The sequence below is a fragment of the Mobula birostris genome, chromosome 29 (genome assembly GCF_030028105.1).
Source record: "Mobula birostris isolate sMobBir1 chromosome 29, sMobBir1.hap1, whole genome shotgun sequence".
In the NCBI taxonomy this organism is placed as follows: Eukaryota; Metazoa; Chordata; class Chondrichthyes; order Myliobatiformes; family Myliobatidae; genus Mobula; species Mobula birostris.
Window position 1 is genome coordinate 2,424,404 of NC_092398.1, and position 20,920 is coordinate 2,445,323.

Consider the following 20,920-nt stretch of genomic DNA (forward strand, 5'->3'; position numbering starts at 1 on the left):
TGATATTAAATTGAACCACTGAACCTTCCTATAATGTGGAAGGATGTTAGTCTATCCTTACCCTACAGCAGGGGTTCCCAACCTTTTTTATTCCATTGACCCCTACCATCAACCGAAGGGTCCTTGGACCCCTTGCTTAATGGTATTGGTCCATGGCATAAAAAAGGTAGGGAACTCCTGCTTCAGAAGAATAAATAGCAATATTGACTGAATAACCAATTAGGATAATCAACATACATTAGTAATGCCTTAAAGACCAGATTTTCTAGAAATGAACTTTAATTGTTAAAAGTTAAAAAATATAGTGTAACACTTGTACGCATAGATTATTCAGAAGAATTAAAAATACTGATTTAGGCTCAAGGGCAAACTGTCTCCAGTATACATGAAATACTGAATAGTGCTATGTGTTGTAACAATGCATTAGATAAAAAACTCCACAGGATTCCAGAAATATAAATCCTGAGCCTCTTCCACCAATCAATGCTTTGGCTGATGCAAGGCCTTGCACTCTCTACTCACTCTCGAAATACTTCTGAGTCATAAAACTACTAAATACTCACAATGAAATGTATCTGAACTGAGCTTTGCTCCAACCTCCTGCCACCTTGCTTATTTTCATACATTTACAAAGTACAATAGGAACACTTCTGTATTTTATGATCTGTTTTTTTTTCACTTTTTTTTTGGTTGCCGTTTGCCTGATTTTTTTTTTGCGCAGGGGTTGAAGTTTCTCTTTGAACCATTTCTTTGCATTTTCTTTGTTTCGTGGCTGTCTGTGGAGAAGATGAATCTCAGGGTTGTATACTACATACATACTTTGATAATAAATGTACTTTGAATCCCTGAAGGGACCCATTTCCCTACACTGTACAAAGGCGAGTAGGACTGGAAATGAAGTTCATATCATGATTATGTACTGATGATAACATATCTTCATCATACCCTGCATCACACATGAGCAGCTGTACGGATGTTAAGAGGATATCACTACTGCTGTGTTTATCACAGTGTTGAAGCAGATCAATACTGTCATGGAAGTTTCGGCTGTTGAGCACCTCTGAAGTAACACTGGAAGGCTGATCCTCAGCACCAGGCCATTCAGTTTGGAGTATATCAGGATTAGAGCAGTCACAGACTTGAGACTGGACGTCAGTGGCAACGTGACTAAACATGGAAGAGTTATCTGCTTTTTGATATGGTTCTGTATTAGCTGTCTGATGGAAGTCATTGTTCAGCGGTTCGTCATTGTCAAAGACTATTCCATCAGGAATCCAGCGACTCTCAGTGTAGTCGAAACATTCAATTTCCTCATCACTCTCACTCGAGCAGTCTACATCATTCGAAGCACTGGTTTCGGTTTCTTCCTGCTTAACAATTCTTTCAAAGGCAGTTTTTTCTTCAAGAATCTCTTCACTTTCGTTGCAGTCAATAACATTTGGCAAACTGCATTCAACTGAATGGTAATCTTCTATCTGGGTAAGAGTGATGGTCCTTGTGAAATCCTAATAAAAGAAAACTAAATTAGTAATGATGTATATCTCACATGTATAAACAAAAGATATCTCCTATGAATTTAATATACATTGGGGTGTATAAGGTGTCCAGGAAGGGGTAGCACTTCTAGTGTAGGCGTTTGTTGTATCTGTTCTGGGAAAGCTGGCAATTTGGTCCCCATCGGACACTCAGCTCTCACCTGTGGCTCAAAGCAGCTGTTTGCATGCGACAGCAGCCACACCCCGGCAGACCACTTCGACAGGCGGGATAAACCGGTGAGACAAGGAGATGCTGGTCCTAGCATGTGGGGTCAGCTCCAGCAGACTGGGCAGATGAGATCCAACGGCTAGGAGGGCTCCGTGGAAAGCAAAGGACATGACAAGGCACAGAAGGTGTCACGGTCAAGGAAGACCCCAGTTTGTGACGCTTGTTCGTACCACTGGACCCGGACTCCCGAGGCCGAGAGTGGAACTGCCCCAGGACAACAGATTTTCCACTTTAAAAACTCTCCCGCACAGGTTTCCTATCATCGTTGGATAAGATGGACAAGCACCTCACAGTCATATTGGTCTTGATTTACCATCTACCATTAGTAAATAAGTTTTTCTGGGAACTTGCAGTTAATGAATTAAACAAATACAAACAAAATGCTGGAAGAACTCAGCAAGTAAGGCAGCATCTACAGAAAAGAGAAAACAGTCAATGTTTCAGGCTGAGGCCCTTCCTCAGGACCAGGAAAAAGTGTCGACTGTTCACTCTTTTCCGCAGATGCTGCCTGACCTGCTGAGTTCCTCCAGCATTTTGTTTGCTGCTCAATATTGATATTGCAAATTACAGATCAGCCAAAAGACCTGCTCTCCAAATATACTATGTTCTTTACTAAGAAATAATTTAACTGTATGAAATGAAAGAGACCAAGAATGGTAATTATTTTTACAAACCAAGGCTTCTGGTATCTTCAGTTCTGATGGAACAGAGATATTTTGCTTCACTTTCACCATGGTTATAGCTATCAAGATTAAGATTGTCAGCAAAGATCCAAACAAAGAGGCCAGTATGGTGAAAAGCACAGCAGTCTGGAATCCTGCATAGAAAAGGTACAGTTAAAATATGTGTAACGTTTCACTTTATTTGTACAGCCGGAGCAGGACAGAAACATTGACAGTGCCCTGGTGCGGCCTCCTCTACATCAGTGAGACCTGATGTACAGTAGATTAGCGGATGGTTTCACTGAGCACCTTCTCCTCTCTCATAAAAGATGGATGTTTCCTATTTTAATTCTACTTCCTATTCTGACATGTCAGTCCATGGCCTCCTCTACTATCATGATGTGTCCATTCTCAAGCTGGAGGAATACCACCTCATATTCTGTCTGGTAGCCTCCAACCTGGTGGCATGAATATCGATTTCTCTAACGTCCAGTAATTTCTTTCTCCTTTCCATTTCCCATTCTGGCTCCCCTCCTACCCCTTTCCTTCTCCTCACCTTCTCTGGTGCCCATCCTCCCATGACCCACTCTCCTCTCCTATCAGATTCCTTCTTCAGTCCTTTACCCCTTCCAGCTTCTCACCATCCCCATCCCCCATCCACCCACCCTCCTCCTCACCTATCACCTGCCAGCCTGTACCCCTTCTTCCCCCCCACCTTCTTAATCTAGCTTCTTCCCCCTTCCTTTCCAGTCCTGCTGAAGGGTCTCGGCCTGAAATGCTGGTTGTCTATTCCCCTCCAAAGACCCTGCCTGACCTGTGAGTTCCTCCAGCATTTTGTGTTTGTGGTCAAAGGCTATGAATGTTTCTGAATATTTGACATCAGTAACATTCAAATAGACTCAAAGTAAAATGTAATGCTTTAATGTTCAAACTATTAGAAATGAAGAACAAACACAAAGAAGAACAAAAATACAACAATTTAACAGTGCAAGTTAATGAAATCTCACCATATGCCTGACAGACTTCCTTTCCTTTCAAATTTCAAGTCAAGTTTATAGTCATTTAACTATATACACCTATATAATGTATTTAACCACATAACATAAATAGAAATGAGACAATGTTCCTCGGAACCAACATATAAAGCACAGTAGTACAGTACACATAACACAATAACTTATGAAAGTAAGGATAAAATCTACAGATGAATCACACATAAATAAAGTGCATAAACTAAATATTGTAAGGTACGGAACAGATTAACCAGCGACACTTCGAATGTGATGCGGCAGGGAGTTCAGAAGCCTAATGGCCTGAGGGAAGAAACTGTTCCCCATCCTGACTGTTCTTGTCTTTATGCATCGGAGTCTCCTGCCTGATGGTAGAAAGTCAAAGAGGATGCAGGATAGATGGGTGGGATCCTTGATAATACTAACAGCCCTGCGTATGCAGCACTCCTGATAAATGAGGTGATATTAAGGGACTAGGTGAAGTCATCTGTAATGTGAACTCTCAGAAACTTGGTGCACTTCACTCTCTCTGCAGAGGAGCCACGTATTCACAAAGGGAGATGGTTCAGCTGCACCCTCCGGAAGTCCACAATGATTTCCTTCAGCACGTTCAGACTTGGGTTGTTCTTCTCACTCCAATTCACCAGCCGTTCTACTTCCTCTCTATACTCCTTCTCGTCATCGTTGATGAGGCCAACCATTGCTATGTCATCTGCAAATTTCACCCTGTAAATGCCATTCCTAATCCATCTATATAGTTTTCCCAGATACTTCAGCACAAGTGAAATGATGAGATACGTCGCCTGTCCTGGGTTCCGTGATCAGCTCTGCTGCAGGTGCTTGTAAAACATCTCTCAGAGCAGACAGCAATTTTAGGACTTGGCGTTTCTGTGCATATCCCATGGTCAAAACGACAGCTTCTCACTTCATCACCCCCGCCCCCACCAACATATCTCCCCTTCACTTGATTTCACCTTTTCACCGACAAGCTTCGGGTGTTATGTTCAAGTTGCGTTCTGAGGCTTAATTTGGACAACTGTGTGCAGTTGCCGTTTTGGTCACTTACATGCAGGAAAGGTATAAATAAAGTCGAAAGTGTACACAGAAATTTACAAGGATGTTGCCAGGTCTGGAAGACCAAAATAACAAGGGAAGATTGAATAGACAAAGACTTTATTCCTGAAAATGTAGAAGACTGAGAGGAGATTTAACAGAGATATACAAGATTATGAGAGATATAGAGAGAGTAAATGCAACCAGGCTTTTTCCACTGAAAAGAGAACATTTTTAGATGCTTTCTCCACTGAGGTTGGATGGCACTTCAACTAGAGGTCATGGATTAAGGTGAAAATGTTTAAGACCATAAGACAACGGAGCAGAAGTCGGCCATTCGGCCCATCGAGTCTGCTCCCCCATTTTATCATGAGCTGATCCATTCTCCCATTTAGTCCCACTCCCCTGCCTTCTCACCATAACCTTTGATGCCCTGGCTACTTAAGACACCTATCAATCTCTGCCTTAAATATACCCAATGACTTGGTCTCCACTGCCACCCATGGAAACAAATTCCAAAGATTCACCACCCCCGGCTAAAAAAATTTCTTCGCATCTCTGTTCTGAATGGGCGCCCTTCAATCCTTAAGTCATGCCCTCTCGTACCAGATTCCCCCATCATGGGAAACAACTTTGCCACATCCACTCTGTCCATGCCTTTCAATATTCAAAATGTTTCTATGAGGTCTCCCCTCATTCTTCTAAACTCCAAGAGCGGACAAACGTTCCTCATATGTTAACCCTCTCATTCCCGGAATCATTCTCGCGAATCTTCTCTGTACCCTCTCCAACGTCAGCACATCCTTTCTTAAATAAGGAGACCAAATCTGCCCACAGTACTCCAAGTGAGGTCTCACCAGCGCCTTATAGAGCCTCAACATCACATCCCTGCTCCTATACTCTATTCCTCTAGAAATGAATGCCAACATTGCATTCGCCTTCTTCACCACTGACTCAACCTGGAGGTTAACCTTAAGGGTATCCTGCACGAGGACTCCCAAGTCCTGTTGCACCTCAGAACTTTGAATTCTCTCCCCATTTAAGTAATAGTCTGCCCATTTAAGTGGAAGATGAAAGGAAACTTCTTCACTCAGAGGGTCATTGGTGTGGAACAAGCTGTTAGCACAAGTGGTGCAAGCAAGCTTGATTTCAACATTCAAGAAAAGTTTGGACTGGTACATGGATGGTAGAGGTACGCAGGGCTATGGTCCTGGTGCAGGTCGATGGGAGTAGGCAGTTTAAATGGCTTGGCATGGACTAGATGGGCTGAAGGGCCTGTTTCTGTGCTGTACTTTTCTATGACTCTATGATAGCAAAAACATACAGGTTAACCTAGTATATTGCTGCAGTATCCAGGTCGTGAGCCACTTGATTATTTCTGGCAACACACATCAAAGTTGCTGGTGAACGCGGCAGGCCAGGCAGCATCTCTAGGAAGAGGTACAGTCGACGTTTCGGGCCGAGACCCTTCGTCAGGACTAACTGAAGGAAGAGTGAGTAAGGGATTTGAAAGTGGGAGGGGGAGGGGGAGATCCAAAATGATGGGAGAAGACAGGAGGGGGAGGGATGGAGCCAAGAGCTGGACAGGTGATTGGCAAAAGGGATATGAGAGGATCATGGGACAAGAGGCCTAGGGAGAAGGAAAAGGGGGAGGGGGGGAAAACCCAGAGGATGGGCAAGGGGTGTAGTGAGAGGGACAGAGGAAGCAAAAGGAGAGAGAGAAAAAGAATGTGTGTATATATAAATAAATAACGGATGGGGTACGAGGGGGAGGTGGGGCATTAGCGGAGGTTTGAGAAGCCGATGTTCATGCCATCAGGTTGGAGGCTACCCAGATGGAATATAAGGTGTTGTTCGTCCAACCTGAGTGTGGCTTCATCTTTACAGTAGAGGAGTCCGTGGATAGACATATCAGAATGGGAATGGGACGTGGAATTAAAATGTGTGACCACTGGGAGATCCTGCTTTCTCTGGCGGACTGAGTGTAGGTGATAAATAAATAACGGATGGGGTATGAGGGGGCGGTGGGGCATTAGCGGAAGTTTGAGAAGTCAATGTTCATGCCATCAGATTGGAGGCTACCCATGTACACACATTCCTTTTCTCTCCCTCCTTTTTCTCCCTCTGTCCCTCTCACTATACCCCTTGCTCATCCTCTGGGTTTTCCCCCCTCCCCCTTTTCTTTCTCCCTAGGCCTCCTGTCCCATGATCCTCTCACATCCCTTTTGCCAATCACCTGCCCAGCTCTTGGCTCCATCCCTCCCCCTCCTGTTTTCTCCTATCATTTTGGATCTCCCCCCCTCCCACTTTCAAATCTCTTACTAGCTCTTCCTTCAGTTAGTCCTGACGAAGGGCCTTGGCCCGAAACGTCGACTGTACCTCTTCCTAGAGATGCTGCCTGGCCTGCTGCGTTCACCAGCAACTTTGATGTGTGTTGCTTGAATTTCCAGGATCTGCAGAATTCCTCGTGTTTGATTATTTTTGGATCATGTTTGTGTATTCTGCAATCATCAATGAATATAGACACTGGCTCTATCAACTGAGGCAAGAAACTTCTCCAAAACTGTACAGCAGACAGATTTTCAGAGTTAACTACATTTCCTATTTTAAGATTATACAGCCCTGAGAGAATACACCCAAACAGACAAGGTGGATAAGGGCAGATTTAAAGATTAGCTTTACTTGTCACACTGAACTATCCAGTGAAATGCGTTGTTTGCATCAACAACCAACCCAGTCCAGGGATGTGCTGCGGGCAAGTGTTACCACACTTCAGGCACAAACAAAGCATGCCCACAACTAATTAACTCCAACCCCTATGTCTTTGGAATGTGGGAGGAAACTGGAGCACTAGGGTCATGTGGAGAATGGAGTACATGACCCAACCGGTCATACAGAGAATATATAAACTCCTTATGGGCAGTGGCAGGAATCGAACCCCTAATGCTGGCACGGTAAAGAGTCGTGCTAACTGCTATGCTCCCATACCACTCCGGTGTAAATTCTATAGGAACAAAGTCAAAGCAGAGAGATGGCTGGTCCTCTATCTCAACATCAAGGTCCACTCGCCACCCAAACACCTTTATATCTTTTTATTTCAGGAAATCTTCTCTCTCTTCCTCTCTCAAATATATGCAGTAGCTTGGTATCCACAGCCCAGTGATGGGGAAATTCCATTGGCTCATCCTGCTCTGAATTATGACGTAACATAAGAGGAGAGCTTGATGGCTCTGGACTTGTGCTCAGTAGAGTCCAGAGGGGAGGGGGCAGGTACAGCTGACATGGAAAAGATATTGCCAATAGTGTGAGAGTTTCAAACTAGTGGGCACAGCTTCTGAATACAAGGCTGTCCATTTGGAACAGCGGTCCCCAACCACCACGCCGCAAGGCATGCGCTACCGGGCTGCGAGGAAACGATATGAGTCAGCTGCACCTTTCCCCTTTCCCTGTCGCGCACTGTTGAACTCCAACATAGGGTTGCCAACTGTCCCGTATTTGCCGTTATTGGGTTAAATTGGTTTGTTCCGTATTTCCCCCGCAGAGGTATAGCGTTCCAATGAAACCTTTCGTGCCGAAATGGCGTGAAGTGAAGAAGCAATTACCATTATGGGAAAAAATTTTGAGCGTTCCCAGACCCAAAAAATAACCTAACAAATCATACCAAGTAACATATAAAACCTAAAATAACACTAACATATAGTAAAAGTAGGAATGATATGATAAATACACAGCCTATATAAGGTAGAAATAATGTATGTACAGAATAGTCGGGAAGATGAAGGCAAAACCAATTTGTGGGGGAAAAAATCGGCACACACGCGCATATGCGCATACAGGAGCCCGCACAAGGCTTCATGGTCATGGTAGTCTTTCCTGGGGTAAAGTGTCCCGGGATTTGACTGCTACTTTTGTCCCTTATTTGGGAGTGAGAAAGTTGGCGACCCTAACTGTAAAAGATATGTTGAGGTGAGTTTAACCCTACTTGAACACCAGCACCTCCCCCAAAGCCCTGTCGGCCGGTCCGCAAGAATATTGTCGATATTAAACTGGTCTGCGGTGCAAAACAGGTTAGGGACCCCTGATTTAGAACAGAGATGAGGAGGATGTTTTAGCCAGAGGGCGGCGAATCTGTGGAATTAATTGCCACAGATGGTTCTAGAGGCCAAGACATTAGGTATATTTAAATCAGAGGTTGAAAGGTTCTTGATTAGTAAGCGCGTCAAAGGTTATGGGGAGAAAGCTGGAGAATGGGGTTAAGAGAGATAAAAAAAAACACAGCCATGATCAAATGGCAGAGAAGACGTAATGGGCTGAATGGCCTTATAGTCTGATTTTCCACCTTTTTTAATTACCTTCAAACGCACAGACAGTAACACAGATGTGGGAACACATTGGCTGAAATTTGTAAAAATTAAAATAAAGAGAGCATGAGATATCACATTACCATAAAAAAAATCTACACACAAATTATGCAAACTTACCTTTGACTTTCAGTTCAAAACAGACAGGTTCAGAGAAATTGCTCATCTTCATCGTATTCCTGTATACAGATCGCGCAGACACACAATTGTTGCTGCCTTGCAACTGACCTTTTTCAATTTTTATTATGTTCTCAGTTGAGCTTTGCTGAACTGGATGCTGTTCAAAAATAAAATGTGACTGGGCATCAGTGAAAGTCATGGCACAAGCAAATATAAGGCATGCAAGAGAATTCCTAGAAGCAAGGTTTTCAGCGAACAATTCTGTAAACAGACACATAGACCTCGATCCTATTTATGAGACAATACAGGCAAAATTCCAGACCACAATGCACAGAGTTCACCACGCAACCAATCAACGACGAGATCCCCTCCCTATATCACAATCCAGTTTTTGTAATGATCACCAATCAGCTGATTGATAAGTATATAAAGGCCAAGTATTCAGAGAACACATCACAAATTAATAGTGCACCGATGATGACTCCTTGTATGATGATGAAACGTTTGCAAATGGATTGCCATGATCGCAGGACAACTCAACCCAACAAAAGTGTGAATACAAATACAGCAGATTTTAAACTCAATAAAATTTGGATTCAAGGCACATGATATTAATGTTAACCAGGTCACCAGTAAGTTAAAGACTCTGTAACAAATTCTCACAATTAACAGATTATATTTTGACAAAGAAAGCTTGATGCCTATTGATTTCTTCAGGTGACAAGCTTGGTCCTCTAACAGATACGAAACTGATGTCTGATTATCAGGAAATTAACTGAACTACCCTGTGGATTTCCAAATGTCATATTCAGAACTGCATTTGCAGGTATTGTTGGCTGTTGTACTGTGAATAAAGCCACCAGAGAGACACTGAAGCTAGTGGATATCGAAGTGAATATAGCAGCAGGCATCACATTGAGACACTCTTGGAGGAAGAAGTCTCCTGACCCAATAGTACATGACATTTTATATGCTAAAGATCAAAGGTAACAGCAGAACAGCAGCAGAACAGTTCTATAGTTACAATGTATCTATAATGCTTCCTTTGAATTACATATAGTTTTCATGCACCTTCTTCTTTGCACCCACACTCCAGACACACAAAATGAACGTTAATCAGCATTGTCTGGTTTGCAATCAACTCCAGTCCACAGCTCCAGGTAAAAAAGTGAAGATTGGTTGCTGGTGAAATTAATATTTATTATATACCCTAACTCCAGAATACACCCTAACCGAGGCCAAAGCTCCACTTGTTCCTCAATATGCATCAAAGCAGAGAAAAAAAAGTCAAAGTGATCAATAGTTACAATATGTCAGTGTAGGTCAATAAATCCTGCGGGACTTTACATAATAGGTACCGTACTTGCTGAACTAGTTACACTCCCTACAAAGTGTTTCTCACCTAATCACAATGGCATATCCACCTGTACCTTCCTTCCTCCCTCAGTTACCCCACAATCCCATAAATGTATTCATGCTGCACATCCCAACATCAAATGCCACATTCCAACCATTTTCTGGGGAAGAAATAGAGGACAAAAATATAAAAATTGCCTTGTAGAAGTATCAATTAACAGTGCTTGGTGGTTAAAGATGAAATCAATCATCAGATAAGCTGCAGAAAAATATAAATAATTCTCAAAATTTTGAATAAAATCAGTAAACTACATGTCAAATCAACCAAATCTGTAATAGGAGTTTTTTTTAATACTGTAAGCATGTTTTAAATTGCAACAAAGAACAGGATGGCATGAAGATTCAAGATTGTTTAAAGATTCAAGTGCAAAGGAGAACAAAATAATTGTTACTTGGGATCTGATACAGCATAAAAAAAAGAAACACAATAAATTTAAACACATAAGATAGCTTACAGTACGAGTATCTCATATATACACAGATAGATTGTATGTCCATAAAGTGACACTAGGCACAGAAGTGTCTGCACATAAGGTGACTGACAGGAAATGATAAAGTAGTGGTGGTTGGGGGTTAGTGGGTAGAGGTGTTGATCAGCCGTACTGCTTGGGGAAAGTAACTGTAAGCTCTTCTGGATCTGCTTTAATGTAAAAGCTACAATTCTAAAAATTAAATGGCAGACCTGGACGGGCTTTGGAGTATGGAGGGGTGCTGGGGTATTGGGCAGGGCGGGAGGGTGCTACCATAAAGGGCAGGGGCATTGGGGTACAGTGGGGGAGCTTGGATACATGGGGGGGGCTGGGATATGGAGGGGGACTGGGATACTAAGGGGCAGAAAACGCTGGTGCGAGTTGTGTACAGGCCACCTAACAATAGTAGTGAGGTTGGAGATGGTATTAAACAGGAAATTAGAAATGTGTGCAATAAAGGAACAGCAGTTATAATGGATGACTTCAATCCACATGAAGATTGGGTGAACCAAATTGGTAAGGGTGCTGAGGAAGAGGATTTCTTGGAATGTATGCGGGATGGTTTTTTGAACCAACATGTCGAGGAACCAACTAGAGAGCAGGCTATTCTAGACTGGGTATTGAGCAATGAGGAAGGGTTAATTAGCAATCTTGTCGTGAGAGGCCCCTTGGGTAAGAGTGACCATAATATGGTGGAATTCTTCATTAAGATGGAGAGTGACATAGTTAATTCAGAAACAAAGGTTCTGAACTTAAAGAAGGGTAACTTTGAAGGTATGAGACGTGAATTAACTAAGATAGACTGGCAAATGACACTTAAAGGGTTGACGGTGGATATGCAATGGCAAGCATTTAAAGATCGTATGGATGAACTACAACAATTGTTCATCCCAGTTTGGCAAAAGAATAAATCAAGGAAGGTAGTGCACCCGTGGCTGACAAGGGAAATTAGGGATAGTATCAATTCCAAAGAAGAAGCATACAAATTAGCCAGAAAAAGTGGCTCACCTGAGGACTGGGAGAAATTCAGAGTTCAGCAGAGGAGGACAAAGGGCTTAATTAGGAAGGGGAAAAAAGATTATGAGAGAAAACTGGCAGGGAACATAAAAACTGACTGTAAAAGCTTTTATAGATACGTGAAAAGAAAAAGATTGGTTAAGACAAATGTAGGTCCCCTACAGACAGAAACAGGTGAATTGATTATGGGGAACAAGAACATGGCAGACCAATTGAATAATTACTTTGGTTCTGTCTTCACTAAGGAGGACATAAATAATCTTCCGGAAATAGTAGGGGACAGAGGGTCCAGTGAGATGGAGGAACTGAGGGAAATACATGTTAGTAAGGAAGTGGTGTTAGGTAAATTGAAGGGATTAAAGGCATATAAATCCCCAGGGCCACATGGTCTGCATCCCAGAGTGCTTAAGGAAGTAGCCCAAGAAATAGTGGATGCATTAGTGATAATTTTTCAAAACTTGTTAGATTCTGGACTAGTTCCTGAGGATTGGAGGGTGGCTAATGCAACCCCACTTTTTAAAAAAGAAGGGAGAGAGAAACCAGGGAATTATAGACCGGTTAGCCTAACATCGGTGGTGGGGAAACTGCTAGAGTCAGTTATCAAAGATGTGATAACAGCACATTTGGAAAGCGGTGAAATCATCGGACAAAGTCAGCATGGATTTGTGAAAGGAAAATCATGTCTGTCGAATCTCAGAATTTTTTGAGGACGTAACTAGTAGAGTGGATAGGGGAGAACCAGTGGATGTGGTATATTTGGATTTTCAAAAGGCTTTTGACAAGGTCCCACACAGGAGATTAGTGTGCAAACTTAAAGCACATGGTATTGGGGGTGAGGTATTGATGTGGATAGAGAATTAGTTGGCAGACAGGAAACAAAGAGTGGGAATAAACGGGACCTTTTCAGAATGGCAGGCAGTGACTAGTGGGGTACCACAAGGCTCAGTGCTGGGTCCCCAGTTATTTACAATATATATTAATGACTTGGATGAGGGAATTAAATGCAGCATCTCCAAGTTTGCGGATGATACGAAGCTGGGTGGCAGTGTTAGCTGTGAGGGGGATGCTAAGAGGATGCAGGGTGACATGGATAGGTTGGGTGAGTGGGCAAACTCATGGCAGATGCAATTTAATGTGGATAAATGTGAAGTTATCCACTTTGGTGGCAAAAACAGGAAAACAGATTATTATCTGAGTGGTGGCCGATTAGGAAAAGGGGAGGTGCAACGAGACCTGGGTGTCATTATACACCAGTCATTGAAAGTGGGCATGCAGGTACAGCAGGCGGTGAAAAAGGCGAATGGTATGCTGGCATTTATAGCAAGAGGATTCGAGTACAGGAGCAGGGAGGTACTACTGCAGTTGTACAAGGCCTTGGTGAGACCACACCTGGAGTATTGTGTGCAGTTTTGGTCCCCTAATCTGAGGAAAGACATCCTTGCCATAGAGGGAGTACAAAGAAGGTTCACCAGATTGATTCCTGGGATGGCAGGACTTTCATATGATAAAAGACTGGATGAACTAGGCTTATACTCGTTGGAATTTAGAAGATTGAGGGGGGATCTGATTGAAACATATAAAATCCTAAAGGGATTGGACAGGCTAGATGCAGGAAGATTGTTCCCGATGTTGGGGAAGTCCAGGACGAGGGGTCACAGTTTGAGGATAAAGGGGAAGCCTTTTAGGACCGAGATTAGGAAAAACTTCTTCACACAGAGAGTGGTGAATCTGTGGAATTCTCTGCCACAGGAAACAGTTGAGGCCAGTTCATTGGCTATATTTAAGAGGGAGTTAGATATGGCCCTTGTGGCTAAAGGGATCAGGGGGTATGGAGGGAAGGCTGGTGCAGGGTTCTGAGTTGGATGATCAGCCATGATCATACTGAATGGTGGTGCAGGCCTGAAGGGCTGAATGGCCTACTCCTGCACCTATTTTCTATGTTTCTATACTGAGGGGAACTGGGGTACGGAAGGGGTACCAGGGTAAGAAGGGGGTACTGGGGAATGGTACGGAGGAGGGACTGGAGTATGGAAGGGGTACTATAGTATGGAGGGGATACTGTGGTATGGGGGTAGTACTGGGGTAAGGGGGGGATAGAGAGGGGGTGCTAGGGTACGGAGGGGGGATGGGTACAGAGGGGATAATGGGATACTGGTATACAGGGGGTGGTGCCATGGGGACAGAGGGAGCTGCTGAGCTGTGGAAGGGGACTGGGGGACAGAAGGGGTACTGGGGTATGGGGGAGAAGGGTACAGAGGGGGTACTTGGGAATGGAGGTGGTGCCATGGGTATATGGGCGGGTTCTAGGATGTGGAGGGGGTGTACAGGATTGCCATAAAGGCGTATGACAAGCCTGTCTTCATTGATTAGGGCATCAAATATAAACAGAGGCAAATCATGCTGCAATTGTATGATCAATTGGTAAGGCAACATGTAGAGTATCTTAGTAACACACATAAAATGCTGGTGGAACGCAGCAGGCCAGGCAGCGTCTAAAGGAAGAAGTACAGTCAACGTTTTGGGCCGAGACCCTTGGTCAGGACTAACTGAAAGAAGAGATAGTAAGAGATTTACTAACTGAAAGAATCTACCTGAAAGTTGCCTCACAGGTAGATAGGGTAGTTAAGAAAGCTTATGGGGTGTTAGCTTTCATAAGTCGAGAGATAGAGTTTAAGAGACGCAAGATAATGATGCAGCTCTATAAAACTCTGGTTAGGCCACACTTGGAGTACTGTATCCAGTTCTGGTCACCTCACTATAGGAAGGATGTGGAAGCATTGGAAAGGGTACAGAGGAGATTTACCAGGATGCTGCCTGGTTTAGAGAGTATGCATTATGATCAGAGATTAAGGGAACTAGGGCTTTACTCTCTGGAGAGAAGGAGGATGAGAGGAGACATGATAGAGGTATACAAGATATTAAGAGGAATAGATAGAGTGGACAGCCAGCGCCTCTTCCCCAGGTCACCACTGCTTAATACAGGAGGACATGGCTTTAAGGTAAGGGGTGGGAAGTTCAAGGGGGATATTAGAGGAAGGTTTTTTACTCAGAGAGTGGTTGGTGCATGGAATGCACTGCCTGAGTCAGTGGTGGAGGCAGATACACTAGTGAAATTTAAGAGACTGCTAGACAGATATATGGAGGAATTTAAGGTAGGGAGTTATATGGGAGGTAGGGTTTAAGGGTCAGCACAACATTGTGGGCCGAAGGGCCTGTACTGTGCTGTATTATTCTATGTTCCATGAAACGTCGACTGTACTTCTTCCTATAGATGCTGCCTGGCCTGCTGCATTCCACCAGCATTTTGTATGTGTTGCTTGAATTTCCAGCATCTGCAGATTTCCTCGTGTTTGCATGTAGAGTATCCCGTCTGGGTACACAACAGGAACATGGATTTCTCGAACTTCTGGTATTTTCTAACCCTCCCTCCTGTCTCCCCTCTTACCTCTTCCTTTCTCCTCACCTATCCATCTCCTTCCTCTGGTGCTGCTCCTCTTCTCCTATCATATTCCTTCTTCAGCCCTTTCCCCCTTCCATCTATCACCTTCCAGCATCTCACTTCACTGTAAAGCGTTGTGCTAACCACTACGCTATCGTGCCCCAGCTGATACAACCATCCACCACCTGCTCCCATGGCTTTACCTGACCCTGATCGCCCGATCGGGAGGGCGGGGGGGTGCTAAACAGGTGTTAAACCTTGCCCAAAGGCGCCCTGTCAGCTAGTGGAGGGAGGGAGAACCTTACACTTCCTTTCGTGGAGACATACATGAACCCCGCCACCCATATTTAGAGCACTGTGTGCAGTTCTGATCCCCACACTATAGGAAAGATATGACGGTTTGAGAAAGCACTGAATAAGTCAGTTCACTCGGATCTCGTTAGGACTGGAGCATATTAGCTATGGGGAAAAGTCGAACAAACCAGGCTCAATTTCTTGGGAAAAGCAGAGGGTGAGGGGAACCTGACAGCAGTAAGTGGAGAGGCACACGTCGTGCACAGTAAGAAGGGACTGTTAGATTAGCATCATAGTCAGTGGTAACATGATGAGCTGAAGCCCCTGCTCCTGTGTTGCACTGCTCTTTGTTCTCTGCTCTGAGAATTAGGCTTTTCCAGGATTAGTTGAAGAAATAGCAACGACATACGTCGTGAAATTTGTTGTTTTGCGGTAGCATTTCAGTGCGACAAATAAAAATATTATAAATTTGGTCAGTAAGACCAAAGAACTGATTGTGGACTTCAGAAAGGATAAGACAAGGGAACACGAACCAATCCTCATGGAGGGATCAGAAGTGGAAAGGATGAGCAATTCCAAGTTCCTGGTGCTAATACCTCTGAGGATCTATCCCGGACCCAACAGAACAACGCAGCTACAAAGAAGGCACGACAGCAGCGATATTTCATTAGGGCTTTGAGGAGAATTCATATGTCATCAGAGACACTCATAACTTTCTACTGATGTACCGCGGAGAGCATTCTTATTGGGCTCACCACTGTCTCCTCTGGGTGTGGGGAGAGGCTACTGCACAGCATTGAAGTAAGCTGCAGAGAATTGAAAACTTAGTCAGCCCAACCCTGGGCACTAGCCTCTGCAGTATCCAGGACATCGTCAAGGAGCGATGCCTCAAAAAGGCAGCATCCATCATTAAGGACCTCCATCACCCAAGTCACGCCTTGTTCTCATTGCTTCCACCAGGAAGGAGGTACAGGAGCCTGAAAGCACACCTCAATAATTCAGGAACAGCTTCTTCCCTTCTGCCATCCGATTTCTGAATGGACATGGAACCCATGAACACTACCTCACTACCTTTTTTCTTATTTTTGTTTCTGCACTACTTATTTAACTATTAGGTATTGTATTGTACTGCTACCACAGAGACAACAAATTTCATGACATATAACAGTGATATTAAATCTGGTTCTGAAATATATATTAGTTAAATTAAATAAATAGAGCAAAAGAGAGCAAAAATAGTGAGCAAATCACAAACAAGAGAGATCCTGCAAATCACAAGTAAGAGAGATTCTGCAGATGCTGGAAATCCAAGGAACACTCAAAATGCTGGAGGAACTGAGCAGCAGGCCAGGCAGCGTCTATGGAAAAAAAAGTAGTCGACATCTCAGGCCGAGTCCCTTCAGCAGGACTGCCGAAGGGTCTCAGCCCAAAATATCGACTGTTTATTCATTTCCATTGGTGCTGCCTGACCTGCTGAGTTCCTCCAGCATTGTGTGTGTGTGTTCATGGCTTGCCTTATTGCCTGTTCAGAAATCTGACAGTGGAGGTAAAGCTGCCAGAAGGCAACATGGAAGCAAATACAACTGTGGCATTTTTGAGGCATATGGCACTTAGCCAGGAAAGGAACGCAGAGAACTGGGATTAGCGCATACGAATGGGACCGAGCGCCTCTGTGCAGTAAAACTCTTTGAATACATACTCTGACACCTTCATCTGTATTCCAGAATTCCACTTCATAGCTCAAGTTATCAATCAGACACGCTTTCAACACCTCTTCTTTGCACGCTGCCAAATTAATTCGAAGATGCACCAGCACAGATTCTTCTTTCACAACTACCTTCAGTTGAGGTGCGCCGAGTTCCACTTCAAAAGAAACAGAAATTATCGATTATTATTGACATATTTTTAATACGTGGCAGTTAACAAGAATATCACTATTTCTGGTTTTTCGACTAAGACAAACTATTAAATTAAATTGAGCCCTTTGGATGTAATAAACTGAATAAACGGTGAGATTAAGCAGAGTGAGAAGGCAATACTGTCACTTTGAATTCCCTGCCACTGGACCCAAACCCCAATCTGTCAAGGACCATGTAGTAGCTGCTCGTGCATCAGCCTCCCCACTTTAAACAAAGTCACACACAGGCGTTCTCCGTTAAGGGAGTAGTCCCTTAGGAGAACATCACATTCGTCTGAGGTAATCACATGTACTTTCTTGGTGGTATTACTGGAGGGCAGTCCACAGAATAAGGGCATTCTACACACCCCCCCACCCATTCATTTTCTATGTGGATTGACCATAAATTTTGAAATGTAGTCAGGGCATCCAACATCCAACTTCAAAATAAAAGTTCATTTTCCATTTACTTTCTGCCTCAGAATAGAGAAATGAGTGATTGGAATTATTGAGAATACTCATCACTAGTCAATAAATCATCTCACTTCCTATAATCCTCGGCCTCACTCTTTGAAACAAATTTGTAATGTCAAAGGCTCAATTTAATATGATTAGTCAGGGCATGAAGGGATATGGAGAGACAGCAGGAGACTGGGGCTGAGAGGGAAATGGATCAGCCATGACGAAATGGCAGAGCAGACTCCATGGGGGAAATGGCCCAATCTTGCTTCTATTTCTTATGGTCTTCATATCAAATAATATATACCACATACAACCTGAAATTCTTATTCTTCACAGACATCCACAAAACAGAGAGAAAGAAACCCCAACGAATGTATGACAGAAAACATTAGAACCCCAAAGGCCCCCACCCCACTTGCAGATATTAAACAGGAACCCTGGGCTTCTCGACAAATATGGAATTATGGCTCTGATATGATGTTGTGCATTAAAAAGAGATTTTTAATTCAGAAAACAATGTTCCACCCTTAACACTTGATTAGGAATAGTTTTCACAATTAGAATAAATGTTTGATGTTGTAAATGTATCAGAATCTCTCTGGTGTCCAAACTAACTCTTAACAGCAATAGCTCTATTTATTTTCAATGCCTTATGACATCACTATAGTTATTATCCAATTATTGCTCATAAGTATGCTTTGCAAATATGACTACTATATTTTAAGATTCTTTCATACAGCCAAACAGTCACTGTGTCTATCCTAACATCCAGGAACAAAGATCGGACATGTTCTTTTACTAGCTGAAAACAAGCCAAAACTGCTGAGACTAAGCACAGGGGTGATGCGCTATCCACAATAACGAATGTCCAAAGTTTAAAAGAGTATGTTCAATCGTTCAGTAAGAAACCAGCAAAGACAAACAATCTTGTAGCGATATAAAATCTAATGACACTAAAACTAAGAATAGAACAAAATAAGCGGTCTAATAACAATAGAACAACCTAGCGGTAGTGTTAGCGATCAACAAGAAAATATCAGCCCGTGACCCACTCCCTGGCTCTATCTAGACTAAACTGAGACAAAGGGTTAATGTGTAACTATACTAATTCCCTTCTACACCCCAACCCAAGTGACCAATTACCCACAGTAAACGCGCAACACAAAATACAATGCAGACAAAGAATAGTTACGTGGCTCCTACAACTACGTTCCTTGGGGCTCTTTATTTAGCTCTTGGGGCTAGGATAAATAAAATTTTCTTCAAGATTCAAGATTATTTAATGTAATTTCCGATACACAAGTGTAAAGGAGCACAAAATAATTGTTATTCCGGGTCCGATTTAGCGCAAAAAAAACAGTAAAATAAAGAATACAATAATAAATAAAAGCACAATAAATACACAAAATAGCTTATAAACATAGATTGAGTGCATGCCCATAAAGTGACGCTCGACACAGGAGTGTCAGTACATAAGGTGACTCTGACAGGCACAGTAGTGGTGGTTGGGGCTGTGGAGGGGTGGGTTAGCAGGTGGAGGTGTTGACCATTCTTGCGGCTTGGGGAAAGTAACTGTTTTTGAGACTGGTGGTCCTGGCATTGATGCTATATAGCCTCCTCCCTGACAGGAACTGGTGGTGCGGAGGTGTGGGTTAGTGGGTGGACCACACTGCACCAGAGACTCAGCAGAACTTTATTCTGGCTGTTCAGTGCTTTGAAACATTCCGAGGTCATGAAAAGTAGTGTAGAAATTCCTCTTTCTTTATTGGAAATTATATACGAATAATTCATCCTACTTGTAAAGCTTGGCTCAATAACTAGTTACCCCGTTTCCATAGTCTGTAGCCCCCACTCTCTCTTAACAGAAAGTCACAAGTACACATCTGGAATAGATAATTCTATAAAGGAATGTTAACGGCTATTCTAATTTAGAAGAAAGATCCCAATGCATTTCTATCCTGGATGTATTGTGCTGGCAATCACCACTGTCAATTCTGCCCCCCCACCAAAACTCCAACACCCAGAGGAATCTGTCTCTTCACAATAATAGTCCTGAATTCTAATTCTGCCTCAAGATACATTAACTGGGATATGACCCACTGATTAAGCTATAGCACAGTACAGGCCCTTCAGCCCAAAATGTTATACCAACCTTCAAACCTACTCCAAAATTAATCTAACACTTCCCTCCTACACAGCCCTGCATTCCTGTATCATCTGTGTGCCTACCTAAGAGTCTCTTAAATGCCCCGAATGTATCTGCCTCTACCACCACCCCTGGCAGGGCGTTCCAAGCACTCACCGCTCTCTATGAACTGGACCAGCATCAAGATGCTTGCACTTTTGATCTGGAACCAATTCAGAATTACCAGGACAGCAGTGGTGTAGTGGTTAGCACAACACTTTACAGTACTGGTGACCCGGGTTCTTGCCAGTGAGGAGTTTGTACGTTCTCCCTGTGACCTTGTAGATTTCCTCCGGGTGTTCTGGTTTCCTCCCATAGCGTAAAGACGTACCAGTTGGTAGGTTAATTGGTTATTGTAAATTGGCTAGGGTTAAATTGCGGGTCGCTCTAAGGGCTGGAAGAGCCTATTCCGTGTTATATCTCAATAAACAAAAGTTAAATCAATGTAACAGAAAAACAGCATCAGTAATAGTAAAAGTAAAGACAGTGAACAAGGAATTTCATGTGGCTCTGTACCTTCAAGCATGTCCCTATTGCTAAACTACCATCTGAAATGGCCTAACGAACCATGGCTGACAAGAGAAGTCAAAGCCAAAGTTAAAGCAAATGGAAGGGCATACAAGGAAGCAAAAATTAGTGGGAAGACAGAGGATTGGGAAGTTTTTAAAAGCTTACAAAGGGAAACTAATAAGGTCATTAAGAGGGAAAAGATGAACTATGAAAGGAAGCTAGCAAATAATATCAAAGAGGACACTAAAAGCTTTTTCAAG

General features: G+C 43.2%; 1 protein-coding gene across 2 annotated transcripts in view; it reads right to left on the minus strand.

Annotated features, from left to right (window-relative positions):
- Nucleotides 1-261: 261 nt before the first annotated feature.
- Nucleotides 262-20,920, minus strand: part of LOC140190048 (uncharacterized) — a 31,735-nt gene continuing 11,076 nt past the window's right edge. For both annotated transcript variants that reach the window (XM_072246475.1, XM_072246476.1), the window contains 4 exons: nt 17,306-17,469; nt 8,971-9,127; nt 2,439-2,581; nt 262-1,505 (listed from right to left, as the gene is read on the minus strand). In XM_072246475.1, coding sequence (XP_072102576.1) covers nt 864-1,505; nt 2,439-2,581; nt 8,971-9,127; nt 17,306-17,469 — 1,106 coding nt within the window. In that variant the 3' untranslated portion in view covers nt 262-863. The remainder of the gene's footprint in view (nt 1,506-2,438; nt 2,582-8,970; nt 9,128-17,305; nt 17,470-20,920) is intronic.